Source organism: Phalacrocorax aristotelis, chromosome W, assembly GCF_949628215.1.
Source record: "Phalacrocorax aristotelis chromosome W, bGulAri2.1, whole genome shotgun sequence".
Taxonomy (NCBI): Eukaryota; Metazoa; Chordata; class Aves; order Suliformes; family Phalacrocoracidae; genus Phalacrocorax; species Phalacrocorax aristotelis.
In genome coordinates, this window is record NC_134310.1 from 12,521,059 (window position 1) to 12,541,420 (window position 20,362).

Below are 20,362 nucleotides of genomic sequence, written 5' to 3' on the forward strand. Positions count from 1 at the left end.
ATTCTTCACTGCAGCTGGCATAGTGCTGTGCTTTGGACTTAGTATGAAAACAATGTTGAGATAACACACAGATGTTTTGGTTGTTGCTGGGTAGTGCTCGTACTAGTCAAGGATTTTTCTAGCTTCCCATGCTCTGCTGGGTGCACAAGAAGGCGGGAGGGGAGGGGGCACAGCTAAGAGCAGATTCAAACTGGCCAAAGGGATATTCCATATCATGTAACATCATGCCCAGTATGTTAACTGGGAAGAGCTGGCCGGGGGAGGGAAGCAGCAATCACAGCTTGGGGACTGGCAGCGTCGGTCGGCGGGTGGTGCGCGGTTGTATCGTTTGTGTTTTTGTTTTTTTCCCTTTTTCCCTTTTCCTTTTTATTATATGATCATTACTGTTATCATTATCATAATCAATATTATTATTTTATTCTAATTATTAAAGTGCTCTTATCTCAAGCCACAAGTGGGTTTTTTTGTGCTTTTGCTCTTCCGATTCTCGCCCCCATCCCACAGGGGTGGGGGGAGTGAGCGAGCAGCAGCGTGGTGCTTAGTTGCTGACTGGGGCTGAACCACGACAGTCCTTTTTGGCGCCCAACGTGGGGCACGAAAGGTTTGAGATAATAACAGTTGCTAGTCACAGTATAGACTCTGTTCTCAATATTAGTTTATCCGATCTACACCATGCTCTAGTACTTGCTGTGTCTGTTAAAGATTGGTGTTGGTTTTTGTGGTCTGCTGTGCTCTGCAGTGATCAGTGATGTTTTGCCTGGGAGAGTTGTTTTTAAAACATTGGCCTTGAGTTTTATTCAGTATTTGAAATTTATATTGGAGCCGTTACTGTACATCGGGTACCACCTCATGGAGACAATTACCAATTATACCTCCTCCTCTGAGAGATTTTTTAATGGAGGACATACAGAATGGCACCTAAGCTACCATCTTCTATAATGTCTCCTCCTTCATTACAACAACTTTTCAGTATCTTGAACATCCTTGGGTAGTTAAGATATATCTGTTGGTATTGCTTTGGCAGATGGTGTCAGTTCTGTCTAAGGTTAATAAGCAATTTAAGAATATCATCCAGAGATATGCCCCAAGGCTCGATAGCTACGTGTGGCAGGGTATGTGGTATAGTATGGGCAAATGCCTAAGACGGTGGGCACCCCCAGTGTTGTGAGAATTCACCCCTGAACAAGTGCAGAATCCTGAAAAATTAGTAGAATATATGGAGGAAGTATGTTGTCACCCTGGCAATTCCAGAGAGATACAAATCACTGCAATGTGCTGGGGCCTGGCCCATGCCTATTGAGCCCTATTTAACACTATTCAGTACCCCCAAGGGGAAGAGGTGGCCTCTGGATCTAAAAGAACAAGGAAAGCGATAAGCACAGCGGACACTCAAACCCCTGCGACAGACACTGTGGCGACTCCAACCACGGTGACCAGTATTGCAGCTGAATCAGAGGACCAATCTGTGCCAGTATCAGTTGCCTCTATACACAAGAATAAATCCTGGAAGAGAAAGTAAACTCGTTTAGAAAGAGATGATGAAGAAGCAGGGCCATCACAAGAAGAGGAGGAGGAAGAGGAAGAACTCATCCAAGAAACAGAAACTACCCGATCCCTATCCTTGAGTGAGTTGCAAGATATGCAAAATGATTTCGGCCATTGTTCAGGTGAGCACATTATCACCTGGCTGCTCCGATGCTGGGATAATGGGGCCAGTAGTCTGGAACTAGAGGGAAAAGAAGCCAAACAAATGGGATCCCTTTCTAGGGAAGGGAGCATTGACAAAGCAATTTGAAAAGGAAACACAAGCTTTTTGGAGAATGCATATTCCAGGTTACAGTCCGATTGTAAGCCCTCTCTATCAAGTGACCCGGAATAAGAATGATTTCAAATGGGGCCCTGAGCAACAACAAGCCTTTGAACAGATTAAACAGGAGAGAGTTCATGCAGTAGCACTTGGACCAGTCCGGGCAGGACAAGATGTAAAGAATGTGCTCTACACCGCAGCTGGGGAGAATGGCCCTACCTGGAGCCTCTGGCAGAAAGCACATGGGGAGACCCGAGGTCGACCCCATGGGTTTTGGAGTCGGGGATACAGAGGGTCCGAAGCCCGCTATACTCCAACTGAAAAAGAGATATTGGCAGCATATGTAGGGGTTCGAGCTGCTTCAGAAGTGGTTGGTACTGAAGCACAGCTGCTCCTGGCACCCCGACTGCCAGTGCTGGGCTGGATGTTCAAAGGAAACGTCCCCTCTACACACTATGCAACTGATGCTACATGGAGTAAATGGGTTGCACTGATTACCCAGCGGTCTCAAGTAGGAAACCCCAGTCTCCCAGGAATCTTGGAAGTGATCATGGACTGGCCAGAAGGCAAAGATTTTGGATTATCACCAGAGGAGGAGGTGACACGTGCTGAAGAAGCCCCACTGTATAACACACTGCCAGAAAAGGAGAAGCAGTATGCCCTGTTCACAGATGGGTCCTGTCGCCTTGTGGGAACGCATTGGAGATGGAAGGCTGCTGTATGGAGTCCTACAAGACAAGTCACAGAAACTGCTGAAGGAGAAGGTGAATCGAGCCAGTTTGCAGAGGTAAAGGCCATCCAGCTGGCCTTAGACATTGCTGAACGGGAAAAGTGGCCAGTGCTCTATCTTTATACTGACTCCTGGATGGTGGCAAATGCCCTGTGGGGGTGGTTACAGCAGTGGAAGCAGAGCAACTGGCAGCGCAGAGGCAAACCCATCTGGGCTGCCACATTGTGGCAAGATATTGCTGCCCGGGTAGAGAAACTGGTTGTAAAGGTACATCACGTGGATGCTCATGTCCCCAAGAGTCGGGCCACTGAAGAACATCGAAACAACCAGCAGGTAGATCAGGCTGCCAAGATTGAAGTGGCTGAGGTGGATCTGGACTGGCAACATAAGGGTGAACTATTTCTATCTCAGTGGGCCCATGACACCTCAGGCCATCAAGGGAGAGATGCAACATACAGGTGGGCTCATGATCGAGGGGTGGACTTGACCATGGACGTTATTGCACAGGCTATCCATGAATGTGAAACATGCGCTGCAATCAAGCAAGCGAAGCGTGTAAAGCCTCTGTGGTATGGGGGACGATGGCTGAAATATAAATATGGGGAGGCCTGGCAAATTGACTATATCACACTGCCACAAACCTGCCAAGGCAAGCACCATGTGCTGACAGTGGTGGAAGCAACCACCGGCTGGCTGGAAATATATCCTGTGCCCCATGCCACTGCCGGGAACACTATCCTGGGTCTGGAAAAACAAGTCCTGTGGCGACATGGCACCCCAGAGAGAATTGAGTCAGACAACGGGTCTCATTTCCGAAATAACCTCATAGACACCTGGGCCAAAGAGCATGGCATTGAGTGGGTGTATCACATCCCTCCCCTATCATGCACCAGCCTCTGGGAAAGTAAAACGATACAATGGACTGTTAAAAACTACACTGAGAGCAATGGTGGGTGGTATATTTAAACATTGGGATACACATTTAGCACAAGCCACCTGGTTAGTCAACACAAGGGTATCTGCCAACCAAGCTGGCCCCGCTCAATCAGAACCCTTATGTGCTGTGGAAGGGGATAGAGTCCCTGTAGTGTACGTGAAAAATATGCTGGGGAAAACAGTCTTGGTTATTCCTGCCTGTTGTGGTTTAGCCCCAGTCAGCAACCAAGCACCACGCAGCCTCTCACTCACTTCCCCCTGCTGGGACCAGGGAGACAATCGGAAGAGTAAAAGTGAGTCAACTCATGGATTGAGGTAAAGACAGTTTTATAGGTAAAGCAAAAGCTGCACGCGGAAGCAAAGCAAAACAAGGAATTCATTCACTATTTCCCATGGGCAGGCAGGTTTTCAGCTGTCTCCAGGAAAACAGTGCTCCATCAATCGTAACGGTTACTTGGGAAGACAAACGCCATTAATCCAAACATTCTCCCCTTCCTTCTTCTTCCCCCAGCTTTATATGCTGAGCATGACATCATATGATATGGAATATCCCTTTGGTCAGTTTGGGTCAGCTGTCCTGGCTGTGTCCCCTACCAGCTTCTTGTGCACCCGGCAGAGCATGGGGAGCTGAAAAAGTCCTTGAGCAGTGTAACTGCTACTTAGCAACAACTAAAACATCTCCACATTATCACCACTGTTTCAAGCAAAACTCCAAAACACAGCCCCATACTAGCTACTGCAAAGAAAGTTAAATCTGTCCCAGCTGAAACCAGGACACTGCCTCACGCAAAGGCGAACCCATTTTTGGAGCTGCTTTCTCTCAAGTGCCTGGGTGTACTTGGTGGGTGATGTGGGAGGATGGTGGAGTCCAGTGTGTGCCTCAAGGGGATTTGATTTTGGGTGAAAACAGCCAATGAACTGAATAATATGCTGTTAATTGCTATATAATGTTGTATGTCATCACTACTGTGCTTGCTGTATGCCGTATCAATGGTATCATGCTGGGAATCTCCCAAATTAATAAAAGAAATGGACTTTCTATTGAACGAAGCAAAGTGGAGCAGTGAGAGAACAAGGACTAACAGTGCAGCAGTGATGGAATGAGGACTGACTTCAGCATGCAACAATCCAACACCACACACAGCACCTCTCTGAAAGAATCGTACAATAGATGGAACCCAAAGTCATGGACTAAATGAATTCAATGGACATTTCACGGACATTTTACAGGGGTGGTCCATAGACTAGGGGAATGATAAATGAAATCTGTATATTCTGTTAAAGGATGAGAATGCGGGTAGGGGTTATTGAAAGTGTATTGGATAGTATGGGACCTGAGCATGGTGTAAATGATATGGAATAAGGGGTGGATACTGTCATGGTTTTAGCTGGGATAGAGTTAATATTCTTCACTGCAGCTGGCATAGTGCTGTGCTTTGGACTTAGTATGAAAACAATGTTGAGATAACACACAGGTGTTTTGGTTGTTGCTGGGTAGTGCTTGTACTAGTCAAGGACTTTTCTAGCCTCCCATGCTCTGCCAGGTGCACAAGAAGCCGGGAGGGGAGGGGGCACAGCTAAGAGAGTGGATTCAAACTGACCAAAGGGATATTCTATATCATGTAACGTCATGCCCTTTTATTACATTATCATTATGATTATTATCATAATCATTATTATCATTAATATTTTATTCTAATTATTAAACTTCTTATCTCAACCCACAAGGTTTTTTTTGCTTTTCTCTTCCGATTCTCTTCCCCATCCCACAGGGGTGGGGGAATGAGCAAGTGGCTGCGTGGTATTTAGTTGCTGACTGGGGCTGAACCACGATAATTATACAGAATTATGTTTTGATACAAGTATTATTTTTTTAGACTTTTATGGGAATCTGTATTGTTTTTTCTTGTGTTTAATATGTGATCCCTTTTGATAAAAGAATATTACTATCTTTTAATGTTGTTGTGGTGTTTTTTGTTTTATGCATCCCTTGCACACTTTAAAGTATCTATTAGATTGTAAATGTAAATCAAATAAGGATAGTCATCTATCATAGCTACTTAAACTGTGTGAAAAATCCACATGGTGTGCTTGGGATACCAGTAAATGTATCTTTCATGATTAGATTTCCTCAAATGTTTTGCTGAAACTATACTGAGGAATTAATTGTGTTCATTAAACTTTATATTATGATTGTACTTCTAACATAAATCTTACTGTAATTCTCTTAAGTTTTCTTAAAGGAGATATGTTTATTGTCCATAATGAATTGGAAGATGGCTGGATGTGGGTTACAAACCTACGGACAGATGAACAGGGTCTTATTGTTGAAGATCTGGTAGAAGAAGTGGTAAGTAATTTTGTATGCAAATCTGTTGTAGAACTGAGATTTGATTATTTTTTACTATTGATTGTGTGTAAGTTAACAATGAAATAAACACAAACTAGTGGCATTTAACTGCCTGAATTATGTACTTTTCTAAACCTTCCTGCAGTAATTGAATCTGCCAGTTTTTAAATCGTGTAATAAAACTTGCTAGTCATTCAGTTGCATTCTTTTTTTGTTTTGTTTTGTTTTGTTTGCTATGAATCATTCATAAATGTATGGACTGAAATTTTGCACGGTGGTATGTCTTTTTAAGGGCCAATTGTGGTATAAGAAGTATATTGATGTGTTAATTATACCTAGAAGGGCTTATGCTAAGTCAGGAAGCTAATCAGGTGACCCAAATGTAATTGAATTACTGCAGGAGAAGAGATGATTTAACGGACAAAACCACCCACCCCATCCTCCCACTGTCTTCTTTTCAAATAGTTCACCATTGCTTTGGATTCCTGATGATGTTTGCATTGTAGCGTATATATTTTGCTATTAGAGTTTGCTTCACCTGTTTCTCACATCTATATCAGGATGTGAATGGCTAAATTGAAATGGCAGTGTTAGAGTATCTAACTGTAGATTTCTACATTAGTGGTTGAAATTCAGGAAAGTTGAGATTTAAGTTACCACATGTAAAGAAGGACTTGAAGAGTGATGGAAACAATCTTTTGAAATAATGTGTTATGACTGAATTTCCACTTAGTAAATGAAGTTAAAATCCTCTTTACATGAACTGTGCAATAAACTGTCTAGTTCAAAAATACCTTGGACTTCTTAGTGCTGTTTATTTCTACAGAAGGTCTTAACCTATGAAGTTTACTTTTCTAAATTCAAGCATACTGTTGTCATGCACTTAACATAATATGCTAATTCTCCTATTAGGGAAGAGAAGAAGATCCACATGAAGGCAAAATGTAAGGATTTTTTTTTTTGTTATTAAAAGCAAATCATAAAATAACTAAACTTTAGCTATGAGATTGGGAAGGTGAGCCAAAGCTGTGTGTACTTGTGTTTTGCTCTTAAGATTTTTCTTCTATACTAGCTGTTGAAGATTCATAGGTAATTGACATGAAGTCCTATATTAGTTATGCCTAATGTTAATGGTTTTTTCAGTGATTAAGTCTTGGATGAGTCTCTGTGTGATTGCTTTACCCAGAATATGTACAATGGAGGGTGTGGTGTTTTCCGATCTGTGGGGTGTTTTTATGTACATACAGTTTACTGTAGAGGTAAACTTTTTTCAGGTCTGCTCAACTCTAAATGCAGGAGAGGGAACAAATTATCATTAGAGGATTGATAGTGTAATAGTAACACTTTCTGTATTAGCCTCATGTGCTAACAAAGTGAAAACCAGGAGACTACAGAATAATCTGTTTGCAGTGAATTCCAACTTGTTCAACTTTTTTTAAATATAAAAAAAAAACAACAAACAACCCAAAAAACTAACAGAATTTACAATGGATTGATATTATGGGAAACTGTTTATTGTTATATTATTTTCAGTAGCAAAGATGAGTAGCAAATGAAAGTTATAGAAAATTTCTAGTAGCCGGATAACTTCATCTGCCCTCCATTTGCTTGCTATAATTGCAGCTGCTGCTTCCTGTGTTTATTGCCCAGTTTGCAGTCTCCAAAGGACTGATGAGTGAAGAAGGCATTTCTTGTGGTGGTGTTCTGGGTTTTTTTTGTGGTGTGTGGTTTGGGTTTCCTGTTGGTTTTTTGTTTTGTGTGGCTTTTTAAATTTTTTTAGTAGGGGAAAGAAAATCATTGGCGTGTGGCTCCAGTTTACTGGTCCCCAATGTTCTGCTAGTCAGTTTGGCATAGCAGTATAACAGTAGTAGGGATGCCTTCAAATATAGGAACTTTTTTTTTTTTTTTAACGAGGTAGTTTGTAGCAGATTCTTAGAGCTTTGACGCTGTCAGTCCAGTTACTCATGCTGCTCAGAGGATTCCAGGGGAGGCAGGGATTTCTGTGAATCTTCCAATAGCCAGAGATTGTCCTGTATAGTAATATAGAAAACAATTTAGAACTAGAGCTCTTTTTGGATACGTAAAAGAGGCTTTCTTTTACACACTTAAGCACACGTGCATGTGCACACACACACACTGCAATGAAAGGCCATGTTTCTATCTTTCCTTTAAAGGACAGGATGACAGCTCTTAAGATGTAGCATGTGGTGTGCCACATGTAAACTGAATAGCCATGCAATATCAAGCTGTTTCCTATAATCATAGGTATCAGATTGAGACTGGACAGACTGCTGTATTTTTTAGGATGATGCTCTAATGCAGGAGTCTGTGGAAGATGCAAGGTGAAGATTAAAGCAATTGATATTCAGTAGTCTAACAAAGCTACGTATTATTTCCTCAGCTTCTAGCAAAATTTAATTTTAGTTATTCTGTATAGTATTTAACTTACATTAATCTCTCTGTTTGAGCTTTGCATTTCATGCTTCAAATAAATTGCTATCTAAGACTGACTTCAAATATGCCTGTCAAATTATCTAGCATTTAAACAATGCCTTTTCATCTCTAAACACACTTGTATTTGAACTTCGTGTTGGACACTTATATTGAAATGAGTTTATTTATGTAGCTGTAGATACTTACTTTTCATTCTGTTGGTAGAAAAATGGGATGACTGAGTAACATAACAGTTGCTTATATAATCTATATATACTAGATTTTTAAAATAAAGATTAATTCATAGGTGTCAGAGCCTTAGATATCACAACAACTAAAAAAGAGAGCTGATAGTCTTGCTTTCTAATTTTTCTCTTCATCTTTAAGGTGGTTCCATGGGAAGATCTCAAAACAAGAGGCTTACAATTTGCTGATGACAGGTACTTGTATTTCAGATGGAAATACAGTGGTAGTGGAATGACACAAAGTAATCCTGTTTATAACAGACTGCAGCAAAACCTGTTTTTTCTGTATGAACATATGAGCATCAGACCTATGGTTGCTACTGCATTGGAAAAAAGTCTCATGGCTGAGCACTGAGTATTTTTTTTATGTTCTCAAGTACAGTTAGTTTCATAATTCTAATTGAAATAGTTAAATATTTTTTAATTTTTGTAATATATAAAAATATAAAATACCTTGGGCTTCATCAAAATGCTGAGGGAAAAATACTGTTATTTACTTGTGGGAGAATGTATTATAAACTTTTTTAGTCTCCTCAGAAGTAATAATTTTTAAAATGAAAACATCAAGATTTCTGACTCATGCTGTCAAAGAACATACCTTAAATATGAGAACAAAAATCTTTAGTTTTGTTTGTTTTTTTTTTTAATTGTCAGGCCTCCCACATGCATACCATATGCTCTTGTAAAGAGGTGGCAAAAGTGGGGATAGGTTGTCAGCTACAGCCAAATTATTTTACATTAACTTTGGCAGTTTAGTACTACTTCATCCCATTTGGGTGAAGAATGGGGATTGCTGTTGGATCTTACATCAGGCTTTCTCCTTTAAGTGTGCAATTCTTGCTAATTTCTACAGAAAGAGCTTTGATAAGAGCTCATAAATGACAATAAGATAAGTAACGGTGAATAACACTGTATTATGATATTTTTTCAGTTGGTCAGGTGTGCAGTTTTCTTGTGAGGCCTTCAGATAATACACCTGGTGATTATTCACTTTACTTTCGGACCACTGAAAATATTCAGCGTTTTAAAATATGTCCAACATCAAGCAATCAGTTTATGATGGGAGGCAGATATTATAATAGGTAAGTTTTAATAGTTGTGTGTATCTTATACTTCTTTAAAGAATTTGTATAGCATATTGCTGATAGCTTACTGATATGATCATAAGATTTCAGTATTTCTTAAGAATATACTAAGAGTTTTCATTAACTTGCTTAGTAGTTGGTTGTAACTAAGCATGATCTAAGCCTTCAAAAGCTTAAGTGTAACTTGTTTCTTTTGAAGTATTTTTCTCCTTCTGTAAATTATTTTCTTCAACCCTATAAATTGGATTATGACTTGTAATTAGGAGAATGCTGTGTTGTCTTGGAAGCTACTATTTATAAGAGGGAGTTTTGTGTATATGAAAGGGGAAAATAAAAATGTTATTTTTATCAGAGACATTCAGTACAGATTTTAAAGTATAAATAATAGAAATGGGTATTGACAAGAAAGGGAAAAACTATTTTCATTGTTGAAAAATTCATTAAATCACCTTAGAACATGTGAATGATACTTTGGTCGGAAGTGCAGATCAATTCATTTAGAGTGATGAAACTTGGGATGGGTTTGTTTTGCCATGGGTATAAAAATATGATAATATGTATAAAAAGAAATGACAAGAGAAAAGTTTTCCTTTTCATGGGAGAAGCTATTGATACAGCTCCATCCTTGAATCTGTGACAACTCTATGAATAAGGTTATCAAGACTTCTCAGTAGTGAAAACTCACCTTTCTCTCTTAATTGAGGCCATTGCCTGTCACATAATCAGAAATTTTCCAGATATGTTCACCTAGAACCAGGGCATTCTTCATCCCAATAGAGAATTTCTCCCATTTCCAGCTTGGCTTCTGAGTGGGTAGAGATCCAGCAGCTGGTGTGTCTGGGAAAATGTTGAGGTCTCCTAAGAAGTTCAGTGGACTTCTTCATATGATTTCAAATGGACAATGGTTTGAGACTAAGCAATTGGAACCTTATTAACCTATGTATATCCCACACACAGGCTGCTTGAGTACCTTCTACACTAATCAGTCTGGCCTCCAGACATCCTCATTGAAAATCAAGCTAGCTGCAGTGTCAGCCTTTGATGAAGGTAAATCTTCTTTTGCCCATTCTCTAGTTACATGGCTTATTAGGAGGATGATAGGCTAAAAGCCCATACCTTAGATGATATCAAACTAATTAGCGAATTAGTGGAAGTCTTATACTATCAAATGTTGCAAAGCCATTTGAGACTAATAACTCCAGAAGCTTGCTGCAATAAGTTATTACTTTAAGAAATTAATTTCCCACTGCTGGATGATTCACTTGAAGTGTATATATAAAATACATTTACCTAGAGAAGATTCTTTCCTTGATATTGGATGGAAAAACAAGATTAAAAGATTAAGCATCACTAAGTTATGATAATATGCTTTTAGAGGGATTTTTGAATACTTTGGTACCTAGGTTGCAAAGATCCTCCTTGGTGAAAGAGATCTGCTTGGCTTTGAAAGACTTCTACTTTAGTTGATTTTTTTTTGGAATTACTAATATACCCCTAGGCTCAAATTCTGTCCAAGTTAGTATTTACTGAAAGTTGATAAACTTCTTGGAAGTTCAAATGGTATGTAATCCAAGATAATAAGAATGCAAAATGAAGGTGGTAAATGCCCCAAATTATTTACCATAAGATCTACTGCAGAGGGCAATAAATAAGAAGCAGGAAAGAAGGAATAACTTTCTGTGGGCTTTTTAATTCTTGTACTGGTTTATTTGTAATGGACGCTGGAAGGAGTAAGTCTTTAAATATATGAAGACTAAGGTGGATTGTTGTATGGAGCAATCAGAAGTGGCTGAAAAGCATCAAACAGCATTGAATCCAGAACAGAAGCGTAGGAAGTATGAATTTATGCAAGATAATGAAATTATTTATGAGCATTTCTTGGGGCAGAGAGAACATCTGTTTTTCTTCTTTATAACTTACTTGAAAATGTAGAATTTGTCTTCAAGGTGAAAAACTAGAGGTTGAAGAAGTGCTGCTTGTTTAAATCCATCTGTTAAACAGTTTTCATTGATTTTTTTTTTTTAAATAATAAGCTATTTCTTTAAAAGGTCTGAAGGTATCTGTTTTAAATTTGATACTAGTTATTAGACTGGAACTTTAAAAGAATCATCCTTGGTAGTAGTGTTGTTTCTTTTAATATTCTTCTCTTGCTGTTTTAGTGATTGTAAGTGGGATTAAAGAAAATTATAAAATAAAGCCAATCTGTTCTTTGTTTGCAGAGTATTGATTACAGTTATAGTCACTTAAATTATAGACCAAGATTTTCCATACAAAAGTAAGAGCCTGAAGAATAGTAAGGAAACCAACTCAAAATTTGACTACTGTTTTATTTCCCAGGTAATTTGAATATCCAGACATGGGACTGGAAGGTCTGCAACTTATATAAGCAATGCTACGTCTCTGCCTATATTCCGAAAGCAAGCCAAAATTATTCTGGGTGATCATGGGGAAAAATTCCTGGGCACATCTCCAGAATCTAGTGTTCTGTGATGCGTAGGAAGACTACTATTTCCACTAACCTTTTCCCTTTGTGTGTTCTCCCACCATTCTGTATATAAGTTGCTTAAAAATTCTATTGATGAGTATAACTAACAGACTGTATTTACACTCTCTCATATGGAGGTCTGCTATCATTATTTCTTATACGTATATCATCTCTACAAAACAGCCAATCTGTAGTCTTTTAGTTGTCTATTTGAAGATCCTTATATATAGGAAATGTTATATACATATTAAGTGAATTATTTTGATTATATAATGAAATAGTATTTTCCCATGGACTCCAGTAAGGCTCATAACTTGTGTGATCTTTCTGTTTATTCTATGGATAAGGTAGGTGACTACTGGAGTAATATCTACTTTTTCATGTAAAAATTGGCAAAGTCTGTTGGGGGGGGCAGGTGATTTTACTAACAGTGTGTCATGAAATCACAAACAGAAAACATATGCTTACTTATAGGCCACACCATCCTGAACATGCTCTATTTAATCTCATCTCAGAAGCTAAGCAGCATTGGGCCCAGTTAGTACTTGGATGGGAGACTGCTTGGGAATATTGAGTCCAGGTGTTGTAGGCAAAGGGCCATGAAGATGATGAAGGGATTAGAGTATCTCTCATATGAGGACAGGTAGAGAGAGCTGGGACTGTTCAGCTTTGAGAAGAGAAGGGGCAGGGAATCTTATCACTGTGATTCTGTGATTCACTGTGTATAAATACCTGATGGGAGGGAGCAAAGGAGAGAGAGACAGACTCTTTTTAGTGGAGGCCAGTGAAAGAAAAAGAGGCAGTGGGCACAAACTGAAATACAGAAAATTCCATCTGAACACAAACCACTTTTTTTTTTTTTTCTCTCCTACTTTGAGGGTGATTGAACACTGGAAGAGGGTGCCCAAAGAGGTTGTAGAGTCTCCATCCTTAGAGATACTCAAAAGATGACTGAACAGGGTCCTAAGCAGTATTTTATTGTTAACCCCACTTTGAAATAGGGACTTGAACTAGATGAACTCGGATGTCCCTTCCAATCTCAACTACTCTGTGAATAACTTGCATGTTTTACAGTTTGGTGTGGTTTTTTTTCTGGTATTTTGGTTTGGTTTGGTTTTTTGGGGGTGGCTTTTTCTTTCCCGATGTTACTTTTTTTGTGGTTTTGGTGGGGGTGTGTTGGTATGTGGTTGTTCTGTTTGTTTGGGTTTTGTTGTTTGTTTGCCTTTTTTTTTTAAATTTAGGATAGTTCCAGTTGGAAGGGACTTAAAATGATCATCTAGTCCTGGGCTGACCAAAAGTTAAAGCATATTACTAAGGGCATTGTCCACACACAGGCATGGGGCATTGACCACCTCTCTAGGAAGCCTGTTCCAGTGTTTGACCACCCTCTTGGTAAAGAAATGCTTCCTAATGTCTGCTCTGAACCTCCCCTGGCACAGCTTTGAGCCATTCCCACACGTCCTGTCACTGGATACCAGGGAGAAGAGATCAGCACCTCCCTCTCCACTTCCCCTCCTCAGGAAGCTGTAGAGAGCGATGAGGTCACCCCTCAGCCTCCTTTTCTCCAAACTAGACAAACCCAGAGTCCTTAGTTGCTCTTCATAGGACATTCCTTCCAGCCCTTTCACCAGCTTTGTTGCCCTCTGCTTGGATGCATTCAAGTACCTTAACATGGGGCCCAGAACTGCACACAGTACTCAAGGTGAGGCTGCACCAATACTAAATACAGTAGGATAACCACCTCATTTGACTGAATGGTTATGCTGTGTTTGATGAACCCCCAGGATGCGGTTTGCCCTCTTGGCTGCCAGGGCACACTGCTGACTCATATTGAGCCTTCTGTCAGGCAGCACCCCCAGATCCCTTTCTGCAGGATTACTCTCCAGCCTCTCCTCCCCCAATTTATCCTTGTGCCTGGCATTACTCCATGCCAGGTACAGAATCTGGCATTTCTTATTGTTAAATTTCATGCCACTGATGATTGCCTAATGCTCCAATTTATATAGATCCCTCTGTAAGGCCTCTTTTCCCTCAAGAGAGTCAACAGCACCTCCCTGTTCAGTATCATCAGCAAACTTGCTAATGGTGCATTCCACTCCTGCATCCAGATCACTGGTAAAAATATTGAACAGGCACTAGAACTGAACCGTGAGGAAAACCACTGGTTACTGGTTGTCAGCCAGATGTAGCCCCATTCACTACAACCCTTTGAGCTCTGACCTTCAGCCAGTTCTTCACCCAGCGCGCCGTGTACCTGCTCATCTCACAGTTGGGCAACTTGTCCAGAAGGATGCTGTGAGGCACAGTATCAAAAGCCTTACTAAAATCCAGAAAAACTACATCCGCTGCCTTCCCTTCACCCACTTAGGCTGGTGACCTTATTGTAGAAGGATATCAGATTAGTTAAAGAGGACTTTCCTTTTGTGAACCCACGTTGACTGTGCCTGATGATCGCATTGTTCTTTAAATGCCTTTCAGTAGCCTCCAGAATTATCTTCTCCATAATTTTTTCAGGTACTGAGGTTAGACTAACAGGTCTGTAGTTTCCTGGGTCTTCCCTCGTACCCTTCTTGTAAATCGGAATAATGTTGGCTAGCTTCCAGTCAGCAGGGACCTCCCCAGACTCCCAAGACCTTGGGAAGATGCTTGAGATGGGTCCTGCTGTAACATCTGCTAAGTCCTTCAGTACTCCATCAGGCCCCATGGACTTGAGAACATTCAGCTGATACAGCTGGTCCCTTACCATTTCAGTGTCCACAAATGGAAAGCCGCTACTGTTCCCACACTCGTGGTCCTCTGACTCAGGGCACCGGGCGGCCCAAGGTCTATCAGTATTATTAAAGACTGAGGGGAAGAAAAAAAGCATTGAATGCCTCTGCTTTTTCTTCATCCCTATTAGCCAGGTGACCATCTTCAGCAAGTATCGGTCCAATGTTTTCTTTAGACGTCCTCTTGCTATTAATGTACTTTAAAAAGCCTTTCTTGTCGTCTGACACAACACTGGCCAGTTTCAACTCTAATGGAGCTTTGGCCTTTTGTGTCTTCTCCTTGCATACATGAACCACAGCTCTGTAATCTTCCTGCAAAGCCTCACCTGGCTTCCAGAGATAATACCATTTCTTTTTCCTCTTGAGTTCCACGAGGGAATTCCCCATTCAGCCAAGCTGGTCTTCTGCCCTGCTTGCTTGACTTGTGACACAGGGGATTTGCCTGATCCTGTGCTTCTAAAAGGTGGTTTTTAAAGACTGACGAGCTCTCATGGACCCCTAAGCCCTCAAAAGCAGATTCTCAAGGGGCATTGCTAACTAGCTCCCTGAATAGCTTATAGTTTGCTCTCTTGAGCTCCAGGGTAGCAACTCTGCTGACCTTTTTTCTCATTACACCAAAAATTTTAAACTCAACTATTTTGTGATCACTGTGGCCAAGACAGCCACCTACCCTCACATCTCCCATGAGTCCTTCTCTATTCACAAATGACAAGTCTAGGAGGGCATCTTTCCTAGTTGGCTCACTGAGTGCTTGTGACAAGAAGTTATCTTCCACAAACTTCAGGAATTTCCCAGACTTGCTTGTCACAGCAGTATGATATTCCCAGTTGATGCCTGGGAAGTTGAAATCTCCCATAAGGACAAGGGCTACCGATCCAGAGATTTCTCCTAATTGCCTGTAGAATAACTCATCAGTACTAACATCGTGGCTGGGCGATTGGTAGTAGGCACCCATCTCCTTTGTTTTTCATCCCCCTAATCCTCACCCAGAGGCACTCAACCACATCACCTCTAACTGTAAGGGCTGTACAGTCACACCTCTCTCTTACATATGGTGCAACTCCTCCACCTCGCCTGCCCTGCCTATCCCTTCTGAACAGCCTCCAGCCCTCCATCCCAGCACTCCAGTTGTGGGACCTGTTCCCACCAAGTCTCACCAATACCAATGACATCATAGCTCCTGGAAGTGACCAACACTTCCACTTAATCCTATTTGTTTCTCATACTGCATGCATTGGTGGAGAATCATTTCAGATGTGCTCCTCAGTGCTCCCAGGAGCAGTGTAAATGTTCCCACTAGCATTGCCACCTTCAGGTGATGCCATGACAACCCTTGGCTCACCTACTGCAATCCTGTTGGTATCCCCTTCCCCCATCGAGTCTAGTTTAATGCCCTCTCAATCAGTCCTGCCTGCTTATGAGCAAAGCTGTGTTTCCCCCATTGGGACAGGTGGATTCTGTCAGGCTTCAGCATGCCTTGTGTCTCAGAGACTCTTCCATGGTTATTGCAACCCAAGTTCTAGTGGAGTCACCAGTCCTGGAGCCAGGTATTGATGTCTTGGGCACATCTGTTTCTTCCAAAGCCTCTCCCCATTGCTAGGAAGATTGAGGAAAACGCTCCCTGTGTTTGCTTTTGGAACATAGGCAGAGACATAGTATTGCTTATTTAGGTTGTGGAACTTCTGCTGACGCGGAAGTCACGGACACCACACACAACCAATATGATCAAGCAAATGCCAGTTTATTACAGACACAGCGCGGTTAATATAGCTCTGCAACCACCTTATCACACACAAGCCTCTACTGTTTATTATATACAAGACTATTATTAGTTGGTAAGCACGGCCTTGGGCTTTATCCCAAGGATAGCTACTAGCAGCATCGGCAACTCCCGCCTTGTTTTGCTACCCTGTAACGAGACACTCCCGCCAGTGGTATGGGATGCGGCCCCTGTTGACAGAGTAGCACCTGTGGCCAATCTTGGAATGCAACTTATCAGGAAGGCGTAATGCCATCCCACACGTTCCCACAGTAAGTTCGTACCATGCCGCTTTGTAAGCCTTGGGAAATACAAAATCACAGCTGTTATTAATAGCTACATACATTGGTTTTAACTCGCAACATCCTTGAGGCCTTCTTGTTCCCAGGCAGATTAAGTCCGCGCAGTCTGAGCCTGGATTGTTCACTACGTGTCCTTTGCTTTCCAGATATCCCACAAATCCCCCTTTTTGTTTTTGAGCAATCCAGGCTCCAGTCATCATGCGCTCTACTGTTTTCATGAAACACTTAAAGACACATCCTAATATTAGCACAGTTAATAATAATCCTAATAATAAGACAAGCCCGTGGGTAATTAAATCTCTTACCCATCCTGAGATACCTAACCCAGTTAACCATGAATCAAGGCCTAGAGAGCTAGCTTTTAACTCATTGGTTAGTTTCTTAAGTCGATCTAGTAGCTGGTAAATTGAATTGGAGTTATCTGTAAGGTTCATACGAAATCCAGAAGTGGCCGAGATCAACAATGGAGAGGAATGATAGGAGGAAATGCTTCAGGGCAATGACCATTGCTGTCCCAGATCTTCTCTCCATGGTTTCACCCAGCAGCTAGGCACCCACCGTGGACCTTCATCTGTCAAAACACAAACATAACCTCGACCGGTCATTTTTACTTCTGCAGGACCCTTCCATTCCCCAGTTTTTAAATCTCGATACTGTACTTTTACCGAGTCAGCTTTTTGCAGTCCAGATTGCAATGGCAGATGGTGAATTACAATTGGAGGAGAGTCACGGTCTCCTGTTAGCCTCAAATAGTTTAGAACGTAAATCGCTTTTGCAAGATGTTCAGAAAGAGCCAGTTCGCCCCCTTTTTGTTTTTGCAACAGCGATTTCAAGGTAGCATGTGCACGTTCCACAATGGCCTGTCCTGTAGGGGAGTGGGGTATGCCAGTTACTCTGCGAATGCCCCACAATTGGCAAAAGCGTTTGAATGTTTGTGAAATATATGCAGGGCCATTATCTGTTTTTACTTCCTGAGGAGTTCCTAAAGCAGCAATGGCCGCATGCATATGCTTCACATGTTTGGCTGATTCTCCTGTTTGAGCAGTGGCCCACAATGCATGGGAATAAGTATCAATACTGACATGCACATATTTTTGACACCCAAATTCTGTAATATGAGTGACATCCATTTGCCATAACTGCAAGGCTCCTAAGCCCCGAGGATTTACCCCAAGACCCAGACCAAATCCCAGTTTTTGGCAAGCTGGACACGATTGCATGATGCCTCGGGCATCTGACAGCTTTAAGTTAAACTGTTTTGCTAACACCTTTGCGGATTGATGTAAAAATTCATGAGACAAACGGGCCTGCTCAAACAGGTTGACATTGTGATTTTTCCAAGCAGTAGCGACTAGCTTGTCTGCTACGTTATTTCCGATAGACAAGCCTTGATTAAACTGATGGCTGCGAATGTGTGTCACAAAATAGGTTTTTCTGTGTTGATTCAACAAAAACAAAAGCTGCATCAATAATATATATAAGGTGTTATTTTTTAGAGTTTTGATCATGGCGCGTTCCAAGCGCTGTACCGTTCCCACCACATAGAGTGGGTCCGAAACTACATTTAAAGGGTCGTCAGGCCAGCGTTGAAAAACCCACAAGACTGCTCTCAGTTCGCGTGTCTGCAAAGAGTCTGTGGCGCTCCCTGTAAGAAGCTGATGATGCCACTGGTTGTTGCTGTGCCAAGCAATAGCAGCTCGTTTTGATTTCCTTCCAGCATCGGTGAATACTGTGAGTCCTTCCACTGGGACTTCTGACCTGCGAGGGATTTCCTCAAATTCCTGGTTTTGCAATAGGGATAAAATTTTTGCTGATGGATAATTATTAGTAACCGTACCTGGATACTCGGCAAGAGCGATTTGGATTGTCTCTGAGGTCGCTAAGAGCCAGTCCAAATAGCTCTGTGCTATAGGCATAAATATCGTTGTGGGCTCTTGTCCTGATAACTCCCGAATCCTTCCTCTGCCTTTAATAATTATGTTAGCTAACAGCTCGACCCGTGTACAAACCATATTTTTGGGTTGATAAGATAAGAATACCCATTCCAGAATGTTGATGTGCCGTTTGTCTAATTGCATTATGAGTCCTACTAAATGTTTTTGTTTGGGTGAGGAATTAACAGATATCCCACAAACTTCCAGTCCTATTTCTGGATATACAGACTATCTGGGAAATAAAACTTTAAAATTTAATGATGTATAGAGTAGTGTTCTGCTTTCTGGTTTCTTTACTGTATTTGAAATGTCAGCAGTTGGAATAACTCTTAACTCACCTTACATATTAAAAGAGTGATACTGCTCATGATGATGAGGTACTTTTAAAATTATTCGGGTTGCTAGGATCTGACAGCCTAATAATCCCTATGCTAAACATCTTAAATTTACTAAAGTAACTGCAATGTGGTATTGAGATTCATCTTTATTTCTCTATATCAAACCAAGTTTAACCATTTTTTTTTAAGTCATACTTATTTATATCTTCATTGATGTATTTTGTGTAAGTAGGACTTTGTTGCCATCAGACACTGAAAAAAGTTATAAACCCTTTTTTTCCTGTCCCATAGATTCTTTTTGTGGTCAATCTGATTTAATGCTTTACATTTTACATGTCACTTGCAAATTCATTCTCAAGTGTGTTTGAAGATATGTGGTATCTTTCTGTTTGCAGTGTTTGGCTTGTTCAGCCATTTGGGCTGCTTTAGTGGTAAGACAATATACAATGACCATCCGAGTTGAATTTGTGCAGAGGAGAAGAGAGCTAAAGAAAAAACCCTTAATCACTCCATCAAGGCATAAAGTCTTAGTCTATATGGTACTCTAACTCCAAAATGAGTTTTCAAAAAGAACTCAGTTCTTCAGCTCATTTTACAAAATTGGAAGAAATCAGGCAATTGCTTCTTATGTTGAGGGATGACTCCTGGTTTTTTAACTAAGGAAGGAGAGGAGACATTGGCAGTCAAGGTATTCTTGATTTGATGAATGAGGAAAATATTATATAAAGGTGCTTTATTATTGATTGCCCTCATAACAAGATGTTGGCAATAGCTGTTCAACATGCAAAATACAAGTGATTATTTTATACAGTGTGGTAAAGCTTAAATTTTAATGGAGAAAATGGAATATGCATATTGCTTAGCAATAAAAATTGAAATTTATTTGATTTTTAGTAATACTGAGAAATTCAAGTCACTTTACAAATCAGAAAAATAAAAATGTTTGTTGGAAGATTCATTGACTTAACAAGCATACACTAGTTCATAGCTTTAGAAGAATGAGATAGAGAAAAAGCAAAGATGTCTTTCTGTTGTTTTATTTACATGTTTTTATGATCATTTCTATAGTATCCGATATCTTTCCTTTGGACTAAATTTTACCCAACTGTAATAGGCCAAGGATCACATTACATGTGCCCTATTGATTATGTTTGCACACACAACTAACAGTATATATAAAGTGAGAAAAC

The 20,362-nt window shown here is 40.7% G+C and overlaps 1 protein-coding gene and 1 long non-coding RNA gene across 4 annotated transcripts in view; one reads left to right on the top strand and one right to left on the bottom strand.

Moving 5' to 3' along the window:
- The window catches only part of LOC142049261 (ras GTPase-activating protein 1-like), a 132,659-nt gene that overhangs the window by 49,526 nt on the left and 62,771 nt on the right, over positions 1-20,362 (top strand). For both annotated transcript variants that reach the window (XM_075076768.1, XM_075076769.1), the window contains exons 5-8: positions 5,706-5,823; positions 6,736-6,767; positions 8,644-8,696; positions 9,433-9,583. In XM_075076768.1, coding sequence (XP_074932869.1) covers positions 5,706-5,823; positions 6,736-6,767; positions 8,644-8,696; positions 9,433-9,583 — 354 coding nt within the window. The remainder of the gene's footprint in view (positions 1-5,705; positions 5,824-6,735; positions 6,768-8,643; positions 8,697-9,432; positions 9,584-20,362) is intronic.
- LOC142049262 (uncharacterized) overlaps positions 1-20,362 on the bottom strand; it is a 363,337-nt gene that overhangs the window by 45,051 nt on the left and 297,924 nt on the right. The gene's annotated exons all lie outside the window — the stretch shown is intronic.